This window comes from Hibiscus syriacus, unplaced genomic scaffold (assembly GCF_006381635.1).
Source record: "Hibiscus syriacus cultivar Baekdansim isolate YM2019G1 unplaced genomic scaffold, ASM638163v2 tig00110678_pilon, whole genome shotgun sequence".
Lineage (NCBI taxonomy): Eukaryota > Viridiplantae > Streptophyta > Magnoliopsida > Malvales > Malvaceae > Hibiscus > Hibiscus syriacus.
Genome location: NW_024062822.1, coordinates 1688289 through 1714199, shown reverse-complemented (window position 1 = coordinate 1714199; position 25911 = coordinate 1688289). Strand labels below are relative to the sequence as shown.

At 35.8% G+C, this 25911-nt stretch overlaps 1 protein-coding gene and 4 pseudogenes across 1 annotated transcript; 4 read left to right on the top strand and 1 right to left on the bottom strand.

Annotated features, from left to right (window-relative positions):
- Positions 1-273: 273 nt before the first annotated feature.
- LOC120138083 (pentatricopeptide repeat-containing protein ELI1, chloroplastic-like) lies at positions 274-2377 on the top strand. Its single transcript, XM_039153680.1, has one exon. The coding sequence runs from the start codon at positions 443-445 to the stop codon at positions 2342-2344; it is 1902 nt and encodes a 633-aa protein (XP_039009611.1). The 5' UTR covers positions 274-442; the 3' UTR covers positions 2345-2377.
- A 170-nt stretch (positions 2378-2547) lies between these two features.
- Positions 2548-5216, top strand: LOC120138204 (annotated as a pseudogene).
- Positions 5217-5320: 104 nt separating this feature from the next.
- On the top strand, positions 5321-10126 carry LOC120138203 (annotated as a pseudogene).
- Positions 10127-16361: 6235 nt separating this feature from the next.
- Positions 16362-17244, bottom strand: LOC120138086 (annotated as a pseudogene).
- Positions 17245-23004: 5760 nt separating this feature from the next.
- Positions 23005-25537, top strand: LOC120138202 (annotated as a pseudogene).
- Positions 25538-25911: the final 374 nt, after the last annotated feature.

Genomic DNA, 25911 nt, shown 5'->3' with positions numbered 1-25911 from the left:
TTAAATTAATTATAAAATAATATTGTTTTTCTCTTAAACTATTATATAAATATTATGTTTAAATTTATTTGTTTAAAAAATAATATTTTTACCATTAAAATCATTCAATAAATTTAATTATTTTAATATTTAAAATAATTCACTCAATAAATTTTCTAAAATTTCACCATATATAATTTTTAATCAGATGATTAATCAAATGACGAAAATAAAAATAACGTTTTATAATAGTGACTGTGAGTGTAGTTTACCCTTATTGTATATGCAAACAAATTTTGAGCTTAAAAGGCATTCCCCTTCCACTCAACTCGTGTCTCTTCGAAATCTATAATGATAAGGTAAAACTACAGAGGAAACAAATCTATTGAGTATACTCTGTAATAAAAATGTCGAGCAGAAGCTCGTGAGCGCCTCAATTTTTGAGAATTTGTTTCCTTCAAGCATGTGCTCAACCATGCTTTTCACCACCCCACAACTGACGACACCCTCCATAAACCGTAGTACTCTCTCATTCACCGTCGCCGTCACCAACTTCCCACCATCGCCAGACAAGCTAGCTGTTCTCTTAGATAAATCCAACTCCATTCATCAAATACTCCAAATCCATGCAGCTCTCCTCCGCCACGACCTTCATCAACACCCCATCCTCAATTTCAAGCTTCAACGCTCTTACTCTTCGCTAGGCCGTCTCGACTACTCTCTCGCTCTCTTCAACCGAACTCTCAACCCCAATATATTTTTCTACACTTCTATCATTAACGGCCACGCCCTTCATGGCCTCTCCCAGGAAGCTCTGTTTATCTATACCCAAATGTTATATGAAGGCGTTCAGCCTAATGAGTTTACTTTCTCATCAGTACTGAAATCTTGCTCTCTTGAGCATGGAAAAATGATTCATTCTCAAGTTATCAAACTCGGGTTTGATTCGGATTTGTATGTAAAGACGGGTCTAGTTGATGTTTACGCAAGAGGGGGTGACGTCGGTTCTGCCCGTCTCGTGTTTGAGAGAATGCCGGAAAAGAGTTTAGTTTCGTTGACCACGATGCTAACTTGTTACGCGAAACACGGTGAGCTCAAGGAAGCAAGGTTGCTGTTTGATGGAATGGTGAAGAAGGACGTGGTGTGTTGGAATGTGATGATCGATGGGTATGCTCAGCATGGAATGCCTAATGAAGCATTGCTGCTTTTCAGGCGAATGTTAGCAGCCAAAGCTAGGCCTAACGAAATCACTATACTAGCTGTTTTATCAGCTTGTGGGCAGCTTGGAGCTTTGGAGTCGGGCAGATGGCTTCATTCGTTTGTAGATAATAACGATATTCAAGTGAATGTTCGTCTTGCTACTGCTTTGATTGATATGTACAGCAAATGTGGGAGCTTGGAGGATGCAAGATTAGTGTTCGATAAGATTTCTGATAAGGATGTTGTCGCATGGAATTCAATGATTATAGGGTATGCCTTGCATGGGTTAAGCCAAGATGCGTTAGAGTTGTTTAATGAAATGTGCAGGATCGGATTGCGGCCTACTGATATTACATTCATCGGTGTCTTGGGTGCATGTGGTCACTCCGGTTTGGTCGAAGAGGGATGGAGTTTTTTCAATGCAATGAGAGATGAATATGAGATTGAACCGAAGATTGAACATTATGGATGTATGGTGAACCTTCTCGGACGTGCCGGTCGATTGGAAGATGCGTATGAGCTTGTGAAGAACATGAAGGTAGAACCCGATCCCATCTTGTGGGGAGCATTGCTTGGGGCATGTAGATTACATGGTAATCTTGAATTGGGAGAGAAAATAGCAGAGTATCTTGTCAGCCACAATCTTGCTAATTCAGGGACTTATATCCTTCTTTCGAACATGTATGCTGCGAAAGGCAATTGGGAAGAAGTAGCAAGGATAAGGACTTTGATGAAAGACAGTGGGGTGCAGAAGGAGCCTGGTTGTAGCTCGATCGAAGTGAACAATAGGGTTTATGAGTTCCTTGCTGGGGACTTGAAACACTCGAAAACAGATGAAATATATCAGATGTTAGAGGAAATGAATTGCTGGCTTAAATCCCATGGTTACACCCCACAAACAGAGATTGTACTACATGACATAGGGGATGAACAGAAAGAGCAGTCACTTGAAGTTCACAGTGAGAAACTGGCGCTTGCATATGGTCTTATCAGCACTCAACCAGGGACCCCTATCAAGATTGTAAAAAACCTCCGGGTGTGCTCCGATTGCCATGCGGCAACCAAGTTGATCTCTAAAATCACCAGGCGTAAAATTGTAATGAGGGATCGGAATCGGTTCCACCATTTTGTGAATGGTTCATGTTCTTGCGGGGATTACTGGTGATCTATATGAAAAGTTTATGTGTAACCCATTTGAGTCGGGAACATTATAGTAAATATATAGGTATCAATATCACTACTGATGACAGTTCAAAACGTGATAATAGAGTTTTGTCGTTTCGGCTAGTTCTGGGCGTCAATTTCATTGGAGAAATAAATGCTGCAGGGCTTCAATCTCCCTCTTATACAGCATATATGGCTGATAATTTCCAGCAAATTTTAGTTTTGACCAATGAAAATGGAAGAAATCGTGATATACTCTGTACTTTCAGCTCTTTTTCTGTGGCTGGCCACCAAGTTAATCATCTCAAGACGCAAAAATCTCCCACCGAGTCCATTGGCTCTTCCAATTCTGGGCCACCTTCATCTCCTCAAAGAACCACTCCATCGAACACTGTTTTCCCTCTCACAAAAACACGGCCCCATCTTCTCCCTCAAGCTCGGCTCCCGTTTCCTCGTCGTCGTCTCCTCACCCTCCGCCGTCCAACAATGTTTCACCACGAACGACGTCTTCTTAGCCAACCGCCCTCGCTTCGTCATGGGCAAGCACGTCGGCTACAACTACACCAATCTCAATTTGGCCCCGTACGACGATTATTGGCGCAACCTCCGCAAAAAAAATCCGCCATCGAGATCTTCTCCTCAACTCGTCTAAACATGTCTTTAGACATTCGAAGAGACGAAATCAGTCGTTTGCTGCACCGATTGTATCGGGTTTCTGCTGATGGGTATGCCAAGGTGGATCTGCAATTGATGTTTTCGGAGCTGACGTTTAATATAATCTTGAGAATGATGGCGGGGAAGCGGTATTTTGGCGACGATGTTGCCCAGAATTCCGAGGAAGGGAGGCAGTTCAACGAGATGATTAGGGAGCTTTCTGAATTGGCAGTGTCTTTATGTTATAATATGAAAGCGGAAAAATAATCAAAGTGATATCAACCTAAAATAAGATATGTATAAGAGATGAGATTTAACGTGGTTCGATCTTATCTATTTTCACGGTAGATGTAGATAACACGAAGAGTATAAGTACATGAAATCACATGTATCTTAAAATCCGTTATAAATACCAAAACACGATTTATTTCAAAATCTCTCTTAATCCCTACAAAACCATCTCTGTAACATAAACCCAAAAGTTATAGAGATCTTAGAAAGATTATCTCTCTCCAAAATAATTCTCCTTATCTGATTAGGTTATGATATTATCTCTATTTATAAAGTCAAGTACTTGATCACCAATAATTCTTAGATTTTTTAATCTATAAGAATTATTACCTAAAATAATTACTAGAAAATCCAACTTAATTACCAATTATAATTTGTGTCAAAATATAACAAGTCTTCCCCTCGAACCAAATTTCATCCAAAATTTAGTCTTCAATTCTTCAACAACTTCAATTCTTATGCATTATCCATTGAAGTATCACAGATTAATCAAGAATTACTTCCTTGCAATTGAAAACTCATTGCATCAAATTCATCTTGTATGTCTCCAAAATCACTAATAAAATATGTATCAACAAATTCCTTCAAAATTCTACAGCATGTACTATAGCTCTGACACCACTTGTTATAATATGAAAGTGGAAAAATAATCAAAACGATGTCAACATAAAATAAGACATGCACAGGAGACGAGAGTTAACATGGTTCGACCTTACCTACCTCCACGTGCGAGATGAACAATAATCCACTATAGATGTAGAGAACACGAAGAATACAAGTACATGATATCACACGTATTCCAAAACCCGATATAGATACCAAAATCGGTGTATCCCTAAGCCACTCTCAATCCCTACAAAATTATCTCCGTGGCATAAACTCCAAAAATTATCCCTAAGCCACTATGATCACTCATTTGCTATCTTTGCAAGAATCACAGCTTGAATATTATACCGATGTACTCATCAAAGGACTTTTTTCAGGTCAGTTGGAACTTTCAACTTCATTATTTTTTTCACATCTCCATACGAAATTTTATTGCTTTTTCAGGATCCGGAAATGATTAGATATTCAACTTCAGCGGCAAATGATTAGATATTTTCTTCTTCTTTATTAATTATTATTATTGCTGTGTTAAATGCTGAGTGCGACATTTTCGTTTACTTATAAACTTTGAATTTAGACTTAGGTACGGCTCTAACGAAAATATAAATATCAAGTTATAAATAGGTTACAGTGAAGGATAATGTTCCTCAAAATAAATAAAAGAAAATGCATGGATTACACAATTTTACAGGCTAGAATTTCAATTTTGCATATCATTGTAATTGCTGGAATTGATACAACAGCAATAACATTGGAATGGGCAATGTCTAATCTGCTGAACAATCCCCAAGTGCTGGAAACAGCTAGAGCTGAACTAGACAAGCACACCGATCAAGAAAAACTGGTGGAAGAAGCCGATGTCGCAAAATTACCTTACGTACAATGCATAATTTCCGAGACCCTTCGGCTATACCCGGCAGCTCCACTGTTGGTTCCACATTTGGCGTCTGAAAATTGCAGCATCGGAGGCTACGAAGAACCCAAAGATGCAATCTTGATGGTGAATGCTTGGGCTATTCAAAGAGACCCTAAGTTATGGGATGATCCGACAAGTTTCAAGCCAGAGAGGTTCGAAGAAGGCAAAGAGACGGGTGATCTGATTTATAAGTTGATGCCATTTGGGTTAGGAAGAAGAGCTGCCCTGGAATGTTTTAGCTCAACATGCGTTGGGGTCCACATTGGGGGCACTGATTCAGTGTTTTGAGTGGCAAATGGTGAGAGACGAGGCAATCGACATGACCGAAAGGCAAGGGCTCACTATGCCCAAACCATTGGAAGCCATGTGTAGGGCAAGGCAGCTCGGGAAGAAGCTGCTTGCTTAGTTTCTGAAATTGTTTCCTTTTTCTCCTTGTGCAATTCCTCGTATCATGGCTGTGTTTTTCATTATCTTGAGCTGGAAATCTGGTTTTACAAAACAATGTAGAATATGGACAAGTAGTAACTCAAATATTTCCTTTTTCGCCTCATGTCATAAAGAATGTCACAGTCATTTCCTTCACTCTTATAAATCCACTTCCCTGCTGTCATCAATAAGACAATACATATCAGGGTTCAGACAAACCAACATCACTGTAATATTCTATTGCTATCAATTCATTAACCTACTAGTTAAGCACTTTAATTTTCTAGTTCCCACTTTACCATCTCTCCAGCTTTGACAAAGTCAGCGATATCTTAATTGTTTAACACTTGAATATTCCATTTTCCACTTTACCAGCTCTCCAATCTTGATCAAGGTCAGTGATACCACCTAGTTGTTAAGCACTTAATATTTTTTAGCCATCAATTATGATTTCGTACTTTTTTTTGTTTATCAGAAGGGGAAAAAACAAATTGATGTTTATTACTATAATATTTATTTTTATTTTATAAATAATTGTCATCATATTATTTATGTAAAATTTTTAATTAAAATAAATTCAGATTATAATAAAGTTAATTTATACGTTCACTTCTTTTTATTCCGGAGACTTCAATCGTTAGAAGAATTATTTATACATAAAATTTAAAGAAAATCTAATGGATATAATATAATGGTAGAGTGTAATAAAATCATTGTTATTAAATTCAGTTTTCAGAAATACTGTTATTCAAAACAAATGGGTGCCTGTTAATGCCGTCATCAGAATTGAAATGACATGCCGAGAAATAACAGACATTTCCTTTGGACAATACTATTTCGCTTCGCGATATTAGCGGACCTGAATCGTTTTATCTTTTCAAGTGAAACGTGGCCCATGGAACATGAATCATAGTCAGGTCGTGAACCAGAGTCTTCCTTTTTAGCCATTACTGTTGCTCACTAAACCTGGTTCATAGCCGCCCTCACACTGCAATAGGAAATCTGTTGTTGCTTAACTCAGTTTTTTTGCCTTTGTTTCTTCTCCAGTTATACCCTGTTTTGATTCTATCACAACCCTATGTTTTCCCAGAAAAATACTTCATCAACTTTGGGTCAGATTCTCCCTACACACAACAACGAGTTAGGAAATTTGTTGGGACAAAAACCCAAACTCCTTCTCTGTTGTCAATGGCAAACCAATCAAAAACTCAACCCGGCAGACATCATCAGACTCGGTTCTTTATCAAACAGCAAGGTTTTCAAGTGACCATTTTTCCTATCAACTTGACATCACTGGCAAGGGCCTACATGTGGTGGTTCGCCTCCATTTCTTTCCTTTCGCTCAACTAGGGATGCCTTGTTCAATGTTACAGCTTCAAGTAAGTATGCTATCCAATTTCAGTATCAGAAACAGTTCTTCTTTCCCCGTGATTAAAGATTTCTTGGTGCTTATCAATTCATCAAAGTTCAAAATAAACTTCATCCCTGTACACAAATCATCTTTGGCCTTTGTGAACGCCATAGAAGTTTTCCATGTTCCAAACCTTAAGGATAATCGGACTTATCTGAGTCCTGCAGGAAGAACGGGTCTTTACCAGGGTTTGCCCTCTCAGTTGCTTAGAACAATTCATAGAGTTGCTTTTGGAAGCCAACCCCAATTCATTAGTTACCCAACGGTAGTTGCATCAGAATGGGTAGCTGATGGTGACTACGTAATCGTTGGAAATCGGGCAACAAATTGTTCTTATGAACCGGCAATTACGCTATGCTATGATGATGAATATTTACAGGTGCTGAAAATTATAATGTAGCCTCTCCAAACTTTATTCCAGATGGTGTCTATAGAACTTGCAAAGAAGTAAGCCTAAATGACAGTCAGACATCGAATTCTCGTAACATTACTTGGCATTTCAATGTAAGTAAGAACGCACGGCATTTTGTTCGAGTCCATATCTGTGACATCCTTAGTTCATCACCCAACACAGTCCAATTCGATCTCTTTATATACAATAACTACAGCCAGCAAATCAATCCTTACCTGTATACTGTGAACTTGGCCGTTCCATTCTATTTGGATTTCGTAGTTGACTCGGGTGAATCTGATTTCGTTAGTGTTGGTGTTGTTCCTTCGGCAAACTCGAACGTGGATCACTTCGCTTACCTGAATGGACTCGAGATCATGGAGTTCATCACCGAACCGGTAACACCCTGAATTTTCCCCAAATTCGTAACCCTAGAAATTGCGAAATTTTGACCTAAATTCTTAATTTGGGAATAGTTACCAAATTGCAAATTTGGAACATTTTGATGCATTTTCAAAAATTCTATTAAATTTGATGAATGACCCTATTTCCCTTTTTTTAAATTATGAAACAACCCTATTTCCCTTTTTTTTTAAACATCGCGCGACACTCTCCCCCCTCCCGTTTCTTCCATTCAGTAATCCCTAGTGCGCCGTTCACCTTTTTCACCGCCGTTCACGCCGTCCGACCGACCAGGTAAGCTCGTCTGCCGTCCTTTATGATCCCTTCGTTTGGAAGTTGGTTTCGAGCATGATAGATTCTGTGATATTGTTGTATTTGGTATAATTCGAAAATGTATGTTATTTAGATTATTTGTATACATAATTATTGCATTCAGATCAAATCAGAATTTGAATATATGATATTCGAGTATGAGTATTCGGATCGGACCAGATATCGGATACGTGTGTCATTTGCATATCATATTGGGATGGATTTTGATAGGGGTAGTTCAGTGCATTCACTCTACGAGGTGAATGTCACTTTTTCGGATTTAATGGTTTTTGCCTTTGTCGCGGACCGCTCTTCGGATATGGAGTGATTGTAGTTTGAGTGGTTCAGAGGAACCCACTCATTGATGGAGTGTTTTGAGTATGGGTGGGTGTATAAGCATTTGCATAACATTTATATTTATGTTATCACTGCATGATTGTAAATTGTGATTTATTATTGGTTGACTTCGGATCATGAATATATCTTATTGAATCATACTGCATATTTGTTTGTGTTTTGACTTGTGTTTGTTGTACTTTAGAGACACACCAAGCATTGTCGCTTACTCTCCTTAGTTTCTCTCTTTTAGATACTCGTACTTAAAAGAATTAGTACTTGGAGAATCACAGTCATCACTCAAAATAAAACTTTATTTCAGTATGAATTTTATTTGACTTTTCTTTATCAGACTTATAATATTTTGGGAATTATTTTTATTAATTGCCATTGGGACTTCAGACGTTAAAATAAATTTTATGCATGGTTTATATATTTACTTTTCATATCGGATTTCCTCGTACTATTATTTTAATAATAAATTTTGAAGTTGAATTTGAGAAATGTTTACGTAATATTAATATTAAATTTTGAGTTTTGAATTAGAAATGGTTTCGTGAGGGTCAAATTTCAACATGACTTTTTAGATTGACTTAATTTTTTTTAGATCGGGTTTAGGGGTTACAGAATCAGGTTTGGAGCCTGGGTCAAAAATGGACGAATTTAGTGCATATCATGGTTGGTTCAGTCGTTGGGTTTGTTGTTATCTGCTGTATTTTGTTGGTGGCTTTCTTGTTGTCCAAGAAACAAAGAAAAGCTAAAGTTTTGGAACCAATGGCTTCATACGGTACTCTTCTTTTCGGAGGAGCGAGCCCTTATATCGGAATGAGCTCAAAATCTGTCAATCACTCTCCTGTTCCGAACTTAAAACTGAAGTTAAAGATGCCTTTTGCTGAAATTTTAGAAGCAACCAAAACCTTCGATGCTAAATTGTTAATTGGAGGAGGCTTTGGGGAAGTCTATAAAGGGATTCTAAGAAATGGTCTAAAAGTTGCAGTCAAAAGGAGTGGGTCCAAACATGGCCATGGTCTTCCAGAATTCCAAACCGAGGTCATGATTCTATCCAAGATTGACATGCCATCTAGTGTCTCTGATTGGATATTGTGATGAAGGGTCCGAGATGATACTGGTTTATGAATTCATGGAGAAAGAGACTCTCAGGGATCATCTTTACAAGTTGCAAGGGAATACTAAGAAACCATCCTCATTATCCTTATGGACATGGAGGCAAAGGCTCGAAATTTGTATCGGTGCCGCAAAGGGTCTTCACTATCTTCACACAGGTTCAGATGGAGGAATCTTCACACAAGTCCACAAACATCTTGATTGATGAAGAATGCGTAGCAAAAGTTGCAGATTTTGGACTTTCAAAATCTGGCCTTCTTGATCCAGATGGGTTCAGCACCGCCAACAAAGGCAGCTTCGGATATCTCAATTCTGAATATTTTAGATACCTTCTGTTTACGGAAAAGTCCGATGTTTATTCTTTTGGTGTTGTACTGTTCGAAGTGCTCTGTGCTCGACCAGCTATAACTAACTCGCATAGGAAGGAGGAGATAAACCTAGCCGAGTGGGGAATGATTTGGTTAAGCAAGGGAGAACCTGAAAAGACCATCCTTGATCCTTCAATGACTTACCAGATGAACCCCAATTCATTGAGAAAATTCAGTGAAATAGTTTGAGAAATGTCTGAAGCCAACCGGAGCTAGCAGGCCCACAATGCTCGACGTCTGCTGGGACTTGGGATACACATTGCAGCTACAGCAAACTGTGGTGCACCAAGAGACGCATGAGGACAGCGCCGTTGATGCTTCTTTCAACATGTCGTCGAGACCTTTCCAGCGTTTGCCTTCGAACAATTACCCAGTCGAAAAAGATGGTGTGCCCATGATAAAAGATTATGGTTCAGACACAACGGAGTGGTGTTTTCTCCCTGCTGAGGATTGATGGTGGCAGATAGTCTCATTCAGCTGGTAATTTGTCTTCTTAGTTACAACTCTATTTATCTCTGTATTGACGTTGAATGTAACTTTTATCGTCTAAATCTTTTTTATCTCTAAAGTGTATTCATTCGGTGAAGACAGAAGCGTATATAGTTACAAAGTTTGTAGAAAGCATCCGGTGGCATTAACCATAGAACATAGCTAATAGCTACAAATAGCTGTCGTTTTGCTTATTTAAGTTCGTAAGCTTAAATTGACATCCCAACGCTAAATTGTTTAGAATTTACTCAGACCATGTTTTAGTTCAAAGTGTATAGATTCCATACGTTGACTTGTCTTCGAGCTTTCAAATAATCATGTTCGGTTCACATGGTGTCGTTACTCTGAGCGAAAGAGAATTTTATGCAAAAATACAGCAAATCAATGGAAGGTAAACTCCATCAACCTTTGATTCTTCTTCTCATCATATCAAAAACCCTCTTCAGTCTTCAACATACACTCTTCCAGACAAGTACTTCATCAACTGTGGATCAAACATCAACATAAACATCACTTCTCGGACTTATGTTGGTGACATGAATTCTGGGCTTATCTCCTTTACCAAACAGAACAGTTCTTTGTTATCGTCAGTCCGGTTCTTGTCTGCATCTCTGGAGAGCTGCTGTTTATTAGATTGAGAAGCAGGAAGTTGAAACCCATTGAAACTCCGGAATGGCCGTCATTAACTGCCTAGAGGGGAAGCACTCACAATAATAGGACGAAGCCTCAACACGAAACTGAGAGGGCACCACCAATACCATTTTTCGAGATTCTGTTAGCCACAAGCAACTTTGATACAAAGTTGCTGATTGGTAAGGGTGGATTCGGTGATGTCGAGGAACTCTTAGAACTGGCATCAAAGTGTCTGAAACGAAGCAAGGCAGGGTCGGGTCAAGGCTTCCTGGAATTTCACGCAGATATCATGATTATATCCCGAATTTGTGTTCTCCATCTTGTTTCCTTGGTCGGATATTGTGATGAAATGTCTGAGATGATCCTGGTGTATGAGTTGAAGGAAAAAGGAACGCTAAGGGAACACATGTACAACTCAAGACTGCCTTGCTTGTCTTGGAAGCAAAGGCTTGGAATTTGGAAAGGAACATGTAAAGGAAACAACCGAAAACATATGAAAATGATGTTTGAAACTTATATGTTACTCTATAAATAGGAAAAATAATTAATCTCATTTTTAAAATGAAAAATACTCCCCTAGAAATCCCTAAAAATTCTTTGAGACATTTGCTATGGCATTCACCAGACAGAATCAATAAATCTTCTAAAACTATACACATAAATTCAGAATTTACATATATACACCACATCCCTCAGCAATTACAAACCAGAAGAACTAGGAAGAAAATGAACATGAAGCCGTAGGATAAATCACTAATGACCAGGACCTTTTCTACTAGGCCCAGCAGCAGCAGCCATAGTTGCCACTTGCTTCTCTTCTAAAACCCGACCCATCCCATCTTCAACCGAGACCCGAACAACTTTAACACCACGAACAGCTTCTCCGGTTGCATCCCCAACCGTTTCTGTCGACCGAAGAGGCCTACAACAATCAACAGAAGCCGGTTCCGAAATAACGAGCACGGCCAATACAACGAGGAGACAGAAGTGTCTCATTGTGAACGTGGATGGATGTTCCTGGGAAACTACGGGGCATAAGGTCGATAGTCTCAATCTCCCTTTGTATGATTTAAGTTTATTTAAAGGAATTTGAAAATATTCCGTCAATAACGTGTGGAGCCAGAAAGAATGGTTAAGCTGAGCATCTCCATTGAATGAGGTACCATCACCCTTTTATTAACAACGGCGTTGTTAAGGACGGTTAAAGGCTTTTTGAAGTTGTTCCGTCAATGGATGTTGTATTTGACTGAAATAACTCAACATTTTTTATTAGTATTTTTTGGTGATCGTAAAGAGACGCCAAGCTAACTAGTTTTACATTCACATTTCGTCCTTTTCGGTGATCAAACAAATAGCTTGGAAAAGGAATAATGGGGGATAGAAAATGAGAGGTGGAAAGACAGAACAAAAAGTGCACATTGTTTGTTGTTCTTTGATGCTCTTTCATTGGTAGAGTGAAACCACATAAGCCAACAAGAACGAACCATTTTCCATGTTTGAAAGACTCGGAGGTGTGTTCGTACCGCCATTACCCCACCTATTTCAATAAACATGAAAATTGCACTCAGTCTGATAGGGATAATTGTATTTTCTTATATCAACTAACCACGGATTAAATAATAAATTAGTGACTTTAAATAGAAGTATTATTCTTTTAAAAGATTTTGAGATCGAACAATTATGTCTATAAGGTATATGCGCTTTGTCAATAGGCTAAAATGAATAGATACCTTATAAGAATAAAAAAATTACAATAAAAAAGAAGGGTAAACTACATAAATGACCACATAACCATGGGCCAAGTTGTAAAATGACCACTATTTTCAAAATTGTAACAAATATAATATTGAACTATTTAAATGGGTTCAAAATGGCTACATGATGTTAACATTTAACGGAGATGTTTACGAGACAATTAAAAAAATTAGTATAATTAGGGCGCGGGTCCTTGTAAAAAATAGTATAATTAGGGCGTGTGTTCTTGTAAAGTTATGTATTTGCGGCGTTGGCACCTACTTTGTTTTCTTCCATTTTAGTCACTATTTGTATATGATTTGTTTCCTTAGATTTTCATTTAATCCTGATTTTGATTTTAATTTGTCTAATGCCTTAATTTGAGCATTAGCTTTAAAATCTTTTATTATAGTCATGTATTAAATTTGTAGATTAAATCCCCTAGATTTTAGAATTAATCAATTTGATTACCAAGATTAACTTTAATTCTTAATTTTTAATTAGATCCTATTTTCAATTTAATTTAATAAATTTATTTCTCCAATCAGATTGTGACATGTCACAATCTTATGATTATAATTTGAATAGTAACTATAATATATATATATTTTATCATTAATTATAATATAATATTTTAATTTGAATATTAAATATTTTTAATGATTTCATATATATATATATAATCATTAAAAATAAATGTAAAAAGTAAATTTAGTTTAAAATATTAAAATCTTAAAACAATTAGAAATAAACTATTATATTTATTTTAATGATTTAAGTGTTGCCATATTCTCAATTAACTTAATAATATGAAACATTAATTATATCATATTATTTATTAACTATATTATGTCAATTATATCTCCCTAACATCACAATAATTTCATAATTAATAAATTATCTGACTTCACCACGAGCATTCCCCAGCATAAGCCATGAACTCATGTATATCAAAGTACGTATAGGAGAGGAAGAAGATGATTGTGAAAGTATGTTTGAATTCAAATTTTATTCACTTGACAAATGCCATATTTTCTCACATTTAGGTCATTATCTTTTGTACATTTTATAATTTAGTCACTCTCTTTACTCCTTCAAAATCCTACCACTAGGCTGGAAAACATGGGTACCCAATATTTTTGGGTATCAAAATTTCGGCCCGTGTCCCATCCCATTACATCCGGGTACCCATATTTTCAAGTCACACGTACCCAATTTATAATTTTTAATTTTTTAGAATCATATTATTTATATATATATATATATATATATATATATATATATATATATATATAGAAAAATTCTAAAATTTAAAGGTCTATAATATATAATTCACACATAAAATTTAAAAAATCAAATTACATAATTGAAAGAATATATATTAAAAATTAAAACAAAAATTATAATTAAATTTCAAATGTTTTGAAGTTAAAATAAATATTTTAAAAAATAATTTAGAATGTTAATGTGAAATAATTTAAGAAATTAAGAATTTATAATGTTAGAGTGAAATATTTTGAGAATTATAAATACAAAATTAATATAAAATAAAAATAATATATATATATATATATATATATATATATATATATATATATAATAAACAGGGTATCAGGTATGTGTGTATCCGATTAAGCAACATTTTATTATATTAAATTAAAAATAGGACCTAATTAAAAATTAAGAATTAAAGTTAATCTTGGTGATCAAATTGATTAATTCTAAAATCTAGGGGATTTAATCTACAAATTTAATACATGACTAGAATAAAAGATTTTAAAGTTAACACTCAAATTAAGGCATTAGAAAATTTAAAAACAAAATCAGGATCAAATTGGATTAAATGAAAATCCAAGGAAACAAATCATATACAAGTAGTGACCAAAATGGAATAAAACAAAGCAAGCTGCCAGCACCGCAAATACGTAATATTACAATGACCTACGCCCTAACTATACCAATTATTTTAACTGTCACATAAACTCTTAGGGTGCGTTTGGTTCACGGAATGTAAGATTACCAGTGGGAATAAAAGATTACCAGAGAATATGATTATTGAGAATGTTGTATTTTGTGTTTGGTTGGTTTAGCATGAATGTAAGATTACCGTGTTTGGTTAAAAGAATAAAATATTATTGGAATATATATTTGACCAAATTGTCCTTATTATATATTTATTTTTTAACAAGTTGAAAAATATTTATATATTTTCTTTAAAAAATTTAAATTCATAAAATTTATATAATTGTTTTTACAAAATTGAAAATATAAAAAGGTTTAATGAAAGAGTAAAATTTTATTTTAACCCCTAAACTTCATATAAAATTTAAATTATAGACTTTGTTTTTGTAAATCTAAAATAGTTTAAGGATAAATTTGTAATTTAACCTTCGTATAATTTTTATTATTCAATGACAGAATAAGGATATTTTTGAAAAACAAATTAAGGGCATTTTAGTCTAAAATGCCGGTAATCCAACAATACCTAAGGAAAGGGAGGTAATGACATTCCTGGTAATATATCCCAAAAGATCTACTATTGGTAATGTAAGATTACTGGGAATGACATTCCCGACCAACCAAACGAGGGAATGTGGATTCCATTCCCATAGGAATCTCACATTCCCCCAACCAAACACCCTTATGTTAAATGTTAACGTTGTGCAGTCATTTTGAACTCATTTAAATAGTTTAGTGGTATATTTGTTACAATTTTGAAAATGATGGTCATATTTCACGACTTGATTCATAGTTATGTGGTCATTTATGTAGTTTACCCAAAAAAATAAATATCAGTTTTTTTTGAACGGTCGTTTTTGGAGATGGTGATTGATAGGTAAGACCAAGGAATCTTTGACGAATAAGTGAGAAAGTATAAACTTTTGGTAGGCGTTGGCTAATAATTGCTTAAATTTCATTACAAGTCTCTAAATTAAATCGAATTGTTCATTTTAATCCTTCGTACTAGTTCTATGTTAGAATTCTCTTGTAATTTAAAATTGTAAAATGCTGTTAAACTTGATTTGAAATTAAAGAACATCAAACAGAATTCAATTACATATGAATTGACATGTCGAAAACATTTTAGTTTTTTGATATTATACTAATTCGAAAGTAGAGGATTCAATTGATTAAAAATGAAATATAGGAGGGGGGAAATGAATATACCATTGTAGTTTGGACTTATATACCAGCAACTACAACTTTGCGATCATTCCTTCAAAATTCCAATTGGTAGGTATACACTTCAGCTTGACCTTAAACCAATCTTTACATAAATTTAAGAAGAATTACAATCTCATGAAATATTCTGATTGTCCACTTATGGTAATTTTAGATATAAAAATACAATACAAATATAATACATTCGATATACATAAAAAAATATTTCAGTTGACATTATCATTTATATAATACATGTTATTCTATAAAATTAAATATATTAAATATATTTTAAATTATAAATAAAAAATAATATAATTTATTGATTGAAATAAATAATTCAAAATAAAGAATGAGTCTACAATGAACGCCACACATCGATGTGCACCGATATAAATTTATAAAGTCATTAAACTATAGTATAATGATCTTTATGGTTATTCAACTTTGAAAACTTGTAAAATGAGCATGATACTTTAGATTTTGTTAAAAAATCGACATGTAACTATTGTTAAGGGGCAACGTGACATACTAAATTAATAAAAAAAATATCTCATTTACTCCCTCAATTGTGACTAAATCAAGAATTCCATCAAGTTTAAATGGTCCATAATGGGAAAAGGGAGAAAATTCGGAAATCCCTGAATTTCAGAAACATTTTTAAAATTCGGCAGTTGTTAATAACCATTTTTCTGTCATTCCTCTACCTTCGTACACTATCTAATGCTATTTTTCACATTCTGAGAAAAACCAAAATGGACACTTCTGTTTCCTTTGTCATCATACACTTAACTTTACAAAGAATTAACTCCATCTGACTCACCCAAACTCGGTTCAAAGCCCACATTCCTAAACACATCCCATTCCTCCACCGTTTTGCTGTTGCATCTGCACCATGTAATTCCTTACCTCCACCTTTATCATCTCTTGAACTACCGCCATGAACTCCGTACTGAACCCCATCGCCCTACCTACCTTTCTTCGTCTTTTCCTTCTTTCCGCACTTGAGTCGACTCAGTAGCCGGGTGCGATGACATCTCGAATGACTCCGCCCCGGGTAATGACAGACTCAGTGAAGTCGGCGGATCGTTGGAAGATGCCGCCGCTTCTATCCCTAAAGGCTTAGCGTTCACGTCAACGTGGATCTTAACCCCGCCCATTCTTTTCAAAGGACTTCCCGGCCTCATACAATGCCCAGCACTCACCGATCTCTTCGAAGGTTGTCGCTCTTCCCCTTCCAAATTGCCATCATACCCGTTGTTATTAACTATATTACACTCCTCCCCAACCGACAAACACTTTCGTTTTAGCGTCGAGTTCCAGTGGTTTTTAATGGCGTTGTCGGTTCGGCCGTTGAGGAGTCGCGCTATGGTTGCCCACTTGTTCCCGAATCTGGCCTGAGCACGAACGATGGTGACGTCCTCTTCGGCGGTGAAGGACCGGTGCTGAACTTGGGGTGACAGTTGGTTGCACCACCGGAGCCGACAGGATTTCCCGGATCGACCCGGGATTGATTTGCTGATCAAAGACCAGTTCCTGGGTCCATGTTTTGGACCAGTGTTTGGAGCAAGTTATCTTCGTTGGAGCTCCATGGACCTTTGATCCGATCCATTTCCTTTCCATTTGATACGCTTGTCACATCCATGGAATCGAAATTAGAAGCAATGCAAAGGAAAATTCGATGCTTCGATTGTGTTATCCGTGTGGTGTCTAAGGGGACAATATATAAGAGGAGAGGAAGTAACCGGTTCAAAGGAAGAAGCAGAGCGTTATGGGCACCGGTTGTTCCAGTGAAGCAGTTAGGGGAAAGGGTGGTTTTGGATACAACTGGCAAACTGAAACGCGATGAATATAAAGGATCACTATATAATAGATCATTTATATTAGATTTTATCTTTTTTAGTCATTCATTTTAAAAAATAAAAAATAATCATATATTATATATTTTTAAAACCAATAAAATATAATTAAATATAAATATAAATATAATTAAATATAAATCTAAAGTTCACAGAATTACTCTCTTAATATTTTTCTTTTATTTTTTTAGTAGCGACGGATGTACATTCAATTTATCTTCTTTAAAACTTGAAATTTTCTTCATTAATATATATGTGTTTATCATGAAATTTTATAATTCCTACTCTGAAATTTGATCTTATCAAATAATTTATATTATTAGTATTTATATATCCACTCTTAATTTTTTTTTTAAATCCGTCACTGTACCTTATTCATTTTCCATCTTGGGACTCTCGAACATTGGAGCGTCTATCCCATTCTCCCGTGCTTCTAAAGATAAAGAGAGAAATGAGAATTATAATCAGAAGGACTAAAATCATTGCAGGGAGCCAAGTTTCTCTTTAATTTTGAACCAACACAATTCGAATTCCGCATCCTTTTTCCTTTTTATCATCTTTAATTAATACCCAAAAATTCAATAAGTTCCTTAAGATTCTTTTCACTCGACGTTAACTAATAATTTAGAACAAGAAAAAAATGGAAATAATAAAAACTGCAGGAATAGTAGAAAACACCGAAATTGAATTTCATTTTAAGGATGAGTTTACAAAGTACATCGCATACCGTAATACAACACTAAAGCGACGTATGAAAATATACCACTAATTAAATTATTTTTATTAAATAAATATTGAAAGAGTAAATTATACTTTTAATACTCATATTATCATTTTTAATTCATTTTAGTACCTTAATTTTATTTTTTCAAAACCATTAACAACAATACTGATGTGATATAACATGTTAATTTTTTTAATTCGCATATTACTTTTTTATTTCTCCGTCAAATTTTTTAATTAATTTTATTCAACCAATTAAATAATGACTTTTCTCACCAACTACGAGGATAAAATAAAATAAAGTATTTTTGCTCTTATCATGAATTGAACCTAAAACTTTTAGATGAAATGCATAACACTCAACCATTGTGTTAAACTAATAATTTAAGTTAATTTCACCACATTTTGTATTTAACTTATATAATAGTATCATCACAAAATAATATTTCCCGATAATTATAAAATTATGTTGAATTAAGATTTTAATATAACATTAAATTGCAAAATTGATTTTGGACTTAATTGAATTTGTCAAAAATTTATAAAAAATAATTCAAAGTCCAAATTAACTTGAAAAATATGTTTTAAATATTTTTCAACTTAGTCGAACCTTTTTAAAAGCATACTCGATCGTTTTCGCGCTTTAAAGTTAAATTTCTAAGGATTTTTTGCTCAAATAATCGATCCCTTTAACCACAGGTTCAATCCCTTCACAAAAGGATCAATCCCTTCCCTTAAAAGATTGATCCCTTTCTTGCAACAATCAAATTATTTGAAAATTGATCAATCCCTTTCACCAAAGGATCGATCTTGTGCATTAAATACTATTTTTGGTTGTAGGTAACAGCTATAATAATCCCCAACGGCTCCAAACGACCAGAATTAATGGAGAAAGTATAAATTGAAGGTCAAAGCTTACCAAGGTCAACAAGAATCATATTGAACCAACCTACCAACATCAAAGTTTTGTTTTGTGCTTAATTTGTAAAATTCTTTGTTGTTAACACACTTGTGAGCATCATTGTTTATTTTTCTCAATTGTGATTTGGGTGAGAGATTAATTAGTGCAAACACATTTGCCTTGTGGGGTTTTCTCTTTGTTTGCTTTATTTGTAATTCCTCTTGTGGAAAGAGTGTAAATAAGGTTTTGGGGTATAAATCTTGTGGGTTGTTGTAAGGTTACGCATTGTACTCAAAGGTAAGCAAATATAGTGGATTTGATAAATCCTTAGTGTGGATGTTAAGGTAGTTTATGTAGACTTGATTTAGAAGTCGAACTACTCTAAATTATTGTGCAAAAAGTTTTATTTTGCAATTGCTTCCACCAAACTTTTTTAAAAGGTCAATTCACTCTCTCTTGGCATTATTCGGTTGTTCGTAAGAGTTAGCAATTGATATTAGAGCGGGTCACAAATCGACAGTTTAACAAACTTGTGAAGATCCTTGAAGCTCTCAATCAAATTCACGAAGCAATCGAGAAGATGACTTCCACATCCGGACAATGTTACCTTGAGGATTCTCACTTCATCCATATACTACCATACTTCAATGGAGCAAATTATTCCTATAGGAAAAATAAGATGATGTTGTTCATCCAATCCATTGACCTTGCGATTTAGGATGCCATCGTCGATGATTCTCCCATGCCTCCAAGAAATCGAAAGGAGTGAACGAGTAAAGATGTGAAGCTTTCCTAACTCAATGCCAAAGCCTTTTTGTATTTGTGTTTAACCAAATAGGATTGGCTAAGAACCAAAAACAGGCAGCATTGCCCATCGTCTCACCATAAGCCAAAATTTTGCAGGTATTTAGTAATCTAGACATTGTCTATCGAGTATCAATCCAAGGAAGAAAGAACAAATAGCTCCACTATGTGTTTCACGCATTAAGTGGCGCAAGTAAACTTTATTTCTTCCTAGAAAATAACACTTCCATTGCCAGCCAAATTTCACCTAAACAACAGATTTACTGTTTCTTTTAATACATGAAATCAATCATTAGGCCTGTTTATGAGAGAAACATGAAGAAAATAGCAATTTATATATATATATTACTGTGATTTGTCACAATTGTTTGTTTTTACCCATCTCCATTTTTTCATTGTTTGTTCAGTATTCTTTTCCGGAAAAAAAATTATGGGAATTTCATCCAAAAACATAAAAGCAAAGAGATGGAAAGTGATGGTGCAGGGGAATTTTAATCCTGTACCTTTCTCGACGACTGACGTTTTACCAAGTTGCCAAAACCTTTGATCTGAGGCTCTTGTGGACCCAGATTTACCTTTCCAAAGTTCATTTTCTTCCTCAGGGAGAAAAAAAGAGAATTCCGTGGGCCATTTGTTTATGGAATCGCAAAGTAAAATGAAGCACAATTAGGGGTGTGCAAAATTATCCAATTGGGTTGATTCGATTCGTCGATTCAGATAAAAAAATTAGGTAATTTTTTTTAAAAAATTACCCAATTTGGTCGGGTACCCAATCTGACACTTTTTGGGTCGAATCTGGGTTACAAAAATTGATTTTTTCTGGATATCCATTAAGTTTTTTTAATATATTAACTAAATATTTAATTTATAAAATTGAAATCTATAATATGTAATCTCCAATTTAAGGGAAGTATAGTTTTAATATTTTACTTTGTATTAAACTTGTATTTTAGATGTATCTCAGTAGAAGATAAGATAGTTTGTGAGTTATAACCATCTCTTGATATAGTTTTCTATTGATATTGTAAATAGTTTGTAAGTTATAACCGTATTTTGATATAGTCTTTTATTAATATTGTAATATTAATATTTTAGTTCATCTCTAACTCTAATTTTATTTGTAAATAAGGAAAGTTTATTTAGTTAGGACTCTTAGATCAACTAGATCTCTAACTCATAGATCAACTAGAAATCTAACACCTTTTGTATAAAAACCCCTGTACTGCTTTTATTTTTTCACTGTGAAAAAAAGTTCTATTTTCACCAGCAAACACACAATTCTACATGGTATTAGTTTAGGTTAGATCTTATTGCTTAGGTATTCGAATACTGACATACGAGTACCCGTAAAATCCGAGTACCCAAAAACCAGATACCTAGAACATCCGAATTAAGACACGGGTCGAGAAATCACCGACGGGTATCCAAATCCGGATACCCGGATTTGCACACCCCTAAGCAGAATAAGCAAGGCAGGCAGGCAAAATCTTTTGAATCTTGTATCTATCAACACCTGAATATGTATGTATTCCCCACTGATTTAATTTATATTATAACGAGGTGGGTAAAGCTGAAACAAACAATTTTTTTTTTTAAAAAAAAGTGATGGAATAATGCAGTCCCCCTTCAGGTGTGAACAAGATTACAAGTCTAGATCTCACGGTTCTGCCCTTTGAGGAGGAAGAACAAAAGGCAAAAGCTTTCCACCACTGTTGTCGAACTCAAATCTGGGTTTGTGCCAATAAATAAAACAATGGGAAATCTAGGACCCATAGCTGGAATCTTGAGTGTTGAGGAAAAGTGAGGAATGGACAGCCTGATCAACTTGGATGAGGACAATTTGGAGAGGAATCATAGCTGATTATTGCTCCTTATTCCATGTTATGTGCTAGAAAAAGATTTGGGGTTCTGAGAAAAAAAAGGGTAGACAGCTGAACATGTTCTGTTAGGCTTTCAGATTCTGATATCAATCCTGGTTCCGAATTAGTTATATTATACTATAAAATATTATAAAAAGTACAAATATTTGACTCATAGCCATCTTGATTTCTATACTGTAAATAACCTGCCAACATATTCATTTTGGTGGTCATTTCCAAGGTTTTATCGTTTTCCTTCTTGTTTCCCATTATCACTTCCTTTATTCATCTCAGTTTCCAATTACAGTTGAACCCCTCTACTTTGGTCTCAGGTTTATTGAATCAAGTCCCTGGCAGCTCATTGTTGGGGAATTTTCACTTTTAAAGTATGTAGGAGTTGCAAATGTAATGATGGCAAGGGGCTCACAAGATACTCAAATTTTTGGAAACGGTGAATCAATGAAGGAAGGCTTAAATTTCTTATAAATGCATTAACGACGCTCTGGTGAATATCGATATTAATGAGGGACCCCTCCACAATAATGTTACCCTTCTGATTTATGACGCCAAAGTTTTTGATTCATTTTCCCTCCCAAATCTTGTTCAATCTGTATTAGCCGAGTTCAATAGGAGACGCACACAGTATATTTCTTTGACACAATCATCTGAATTTGAATTTGTTGAAGCATATGACGTCGACCGGTTGAGATTTTATACGTTAAGACGACTTTGTTTAATGTAATTGAAAGAAGACTAACGAACCAGATGGTCTAGGAGAGAACACTGCAACTTTTTTTATCTTCACATTGATGTCTTGTAGTACTAGAGATGCTATCCTATTATTACGATATTGTAGGCTGTAGCTAGTACTAGATTTTACTTGTTTATTTATTTATCTACTCATAAAACCATCTGTGAAATTGATCATTTAGGAAGAATTGTACATATAGACACAGAGACGGCATCCAATCCAGAACATTTTTGGCGGCATGAGACAAGTTTGTTTTTACAGAGCTGTGTAATATTTCTTAGTTTCTTTTTTTTTTCTCCCTTCACTGCCAAATTCCATCACATGGCCTCTTCCTTGGCATAAATCATAAATCTCGGTTACTTCACTACTCTCTCATTCCTTGTGTATTTTCAAACGAGAAATGTCAAATGTGTGTTCAGTTGGAAAAAGCATGAGTTCCTTCCCTAGTTTTAAACTCCATTCATGGTGGGGAGTTGTCGTTGTTCTTTAGTTTCTTGTGGTTCAAGCTATGGGGCTAAACACAGATGGATCTCTCTTGCTTCCATTCAGGTATTTGATTCTCAGTGATCCTTTGAAAGTTCTACAAAGCTGGAACTTGGTCGACCAGTCGCCTTGTTCTTGGAACGGAGTGGCCTGTGACTCCATTGATGGCTGCCTTCGAGTTACAGGCTTGTCTCTTCCTGTTTCGTTGTTCAATTCGATCAAGCTTCGTTTTCTTGACTTGTCCAACAATTTGATCTCCGGTGGAATACCGGACACAGTCGGAACTTTGCAGAACCTTCAATTCCTTAATCCCGGATTCCGCTGTTTTTAAGAACCGAGAACCCGAATCTTTCTCGGGGAATCTTTTTCTATGTGGCAAAGTGGCAAAGTGTGATTGTCCAAGTCCTTCACCGACTTCTTCTCCAGCAATGGCCGCCATCCCGAAGACACCGGACACCGGATCTAAAAAATTACAACAAAACAAGTTCAAACCTGTGAAAATAGTGGCAATCATAGTCGTAGATATAGCAGGGATTGTACTTGTGATCATGGTTTTCTTTGTCATCTACAAAATAAAGACCAAAAAGAAAGTGCTACTCGACAATCGGTCTTTAACGTCTCCATCGATGGAACCAAGAGGGTTTTCGAGATGGTCGTGCTTGAGAAAGAGAGGAGAGTACGAAGAATAATCCGACATCGAAGAAGAATGTAATCAACGGCAGGAAGAGCAAGAACATGACAAGAAAGGGAAATTGGTGACCGTCGATGGTGAAAAGAAGCTCGACTTAGATACGTTACTCAAAGCGTCAGAATACATATTAGGTGCCACTGGGTCTAATATCATGTATAAAGCCGTGCAAGACGGGTCCTCGTTGGCGGTTCGACGGATCGGTGAGAACACCATGGACCGTTTCAAGGATTTCGAGAACCAGGTTTGAGCCATTGCTAAACTGGTGCACCCCAATTTGGTCCGGGTTCGTGGCTTCTATTGGGGAGTCGATGAAAGCTCATTATCTACGATTTTGTACCAAACGGCAGCCTGGCCAACGCTCGTATCGTAATAACAGTGAGTCCCCTTTAACCTTTTCATTTTTCCCACAACTTTGAAAGGTTAAAAAACATGCGTGCGTCATGACGGTGTATAGTTGGTGAAACTAAAACGTTGTCATTTAATGCATGGGAAAGTCAAACAACTATTGACGTTTACACTTGTTTTGGGATTTTTGTCCAGGAAAAGTTGGTTCTTCGCCTTGTCATCTTCCATGGGAGACTCGGCTAAAGATTGCTAAAGGAATGGCCCGTGGGCTAGTATATCTCCATGAGAAGAAACATGTGCATGCCAATTTGAAGCCCAGCAATATCCTCTTAGACTCTAAGATGGAGCCCAAGATTGGAGATTTCGGTCTCGAAAGGCTTGTAACGGGCGATATGAGCTCTAAAATCGAGATATCGGTTCGAAATTTTGGTAGCAAGAGGTCCACGGCATCGAGGGATAGCTTCCAATAACTACTTGAACCTAGTCCAAGTCCAAGCCCGAGCTCTTTCAGTGTATCACCTTAGCTCGCCCAGGAGTCACTTCGGAGCATCAAGCCCAACCCGAAGTGGGATGTGTACGCATTCGGGGTGATTTTGCTTGATCTTCTTACGGGGAAAGTTGTAGTTGTGGATGAGCTGGGGCAGGGGAACGGGGTTGTCGTTGAGGACCAAAACAAGGCATTGAGGATGGCCGGTGCAGCGATTCTTGGGGATTTAGAATGCAAAGAGGATGCATTGGTGGCTTGCTTCAAGTTGGGGTACAATTGTGCATCTCCAATACCACAAAAGAGACCCACCATGAAGAAGCCTTACAAATTCTTCACAGAATCCCATCTTCCTCAAACTACTATGGATACTGATAAAATTTTGGAGTGCCCTTGTAATCAGAAATGTATCTAATGATTCACTCATAGGTTTTCATTTTATTTTATTTTTCAAACTTTTGTTTCAAAGCTTGGGTTGAGTTCAAAATTGCATAAAAGAGAGTGACATGTGTTCGGTGTACACTTGATGTTAGGGCCTATTTCTTTGTCTACAAAATGGTGTGGGAGACCACACATTCATCAACCATGCGTCAACAAAACCAATAAATGAGGGGACCTAGTTACCATTTATTGCATCTAATATATATTCTCCCCCACTTGTTAAAATCAATATGCTAAATCTTTAATTAAGCACTATTGCATTCGATATGGACAAGGGACCCAAGAAGGTGATCTTTTCTTTTCCCTTTCCTTTTCAGATTCTCGCTTCTCAGTAACTGTTGATTTCTTGAATTGAGATTTAAAAAATAAAAATAACTTTGCCTTGATTAGGAGGGTGACATCTTAAATGTACAAGTTGAAAGAAATGTGGATTCATATAATTCATCGGCAGGGCAAGGCCAAGAGCTGAAAAATGTGCAGTTAAGTCACCAGCATTCACCGAGCAACCCAAAGACCAGTGGCAGTGTTCTCACTTCTGCTGCGGCTGCCGTGGCAATAACCCTGGAATCTGCCAAAGATGCACTATCTCGGAACTAATGGAACGATGGTCATCCATTAACAAGACTTCAGAATCTCATCACAATTTTCATTTTTTCATTTTTACTTTTTGGAGACTATGATTTGTATAGGTAAAGCACAATGTGACTTAATTGTCAAACAAACATTTAACAAGGATCTTTCTAGTTTCAACTTTTAATGGCTAATTGACGTGCGTCATTTTTTCACGTCAAATAATTTACTTCCTTCTCGAATAAAAATAAAAATAAATAAAGGAAATTAAATTGAATAGTATAGGAGAAATAGGGTCAATCTTATAGGGAGTAAGGAGATTGATGAATTTCTTCATCTTTGATTATGGCCTAGGTGTGATTTGCGTGGAAAGTAAATAAGATGGGGGGATTTGATGGTTT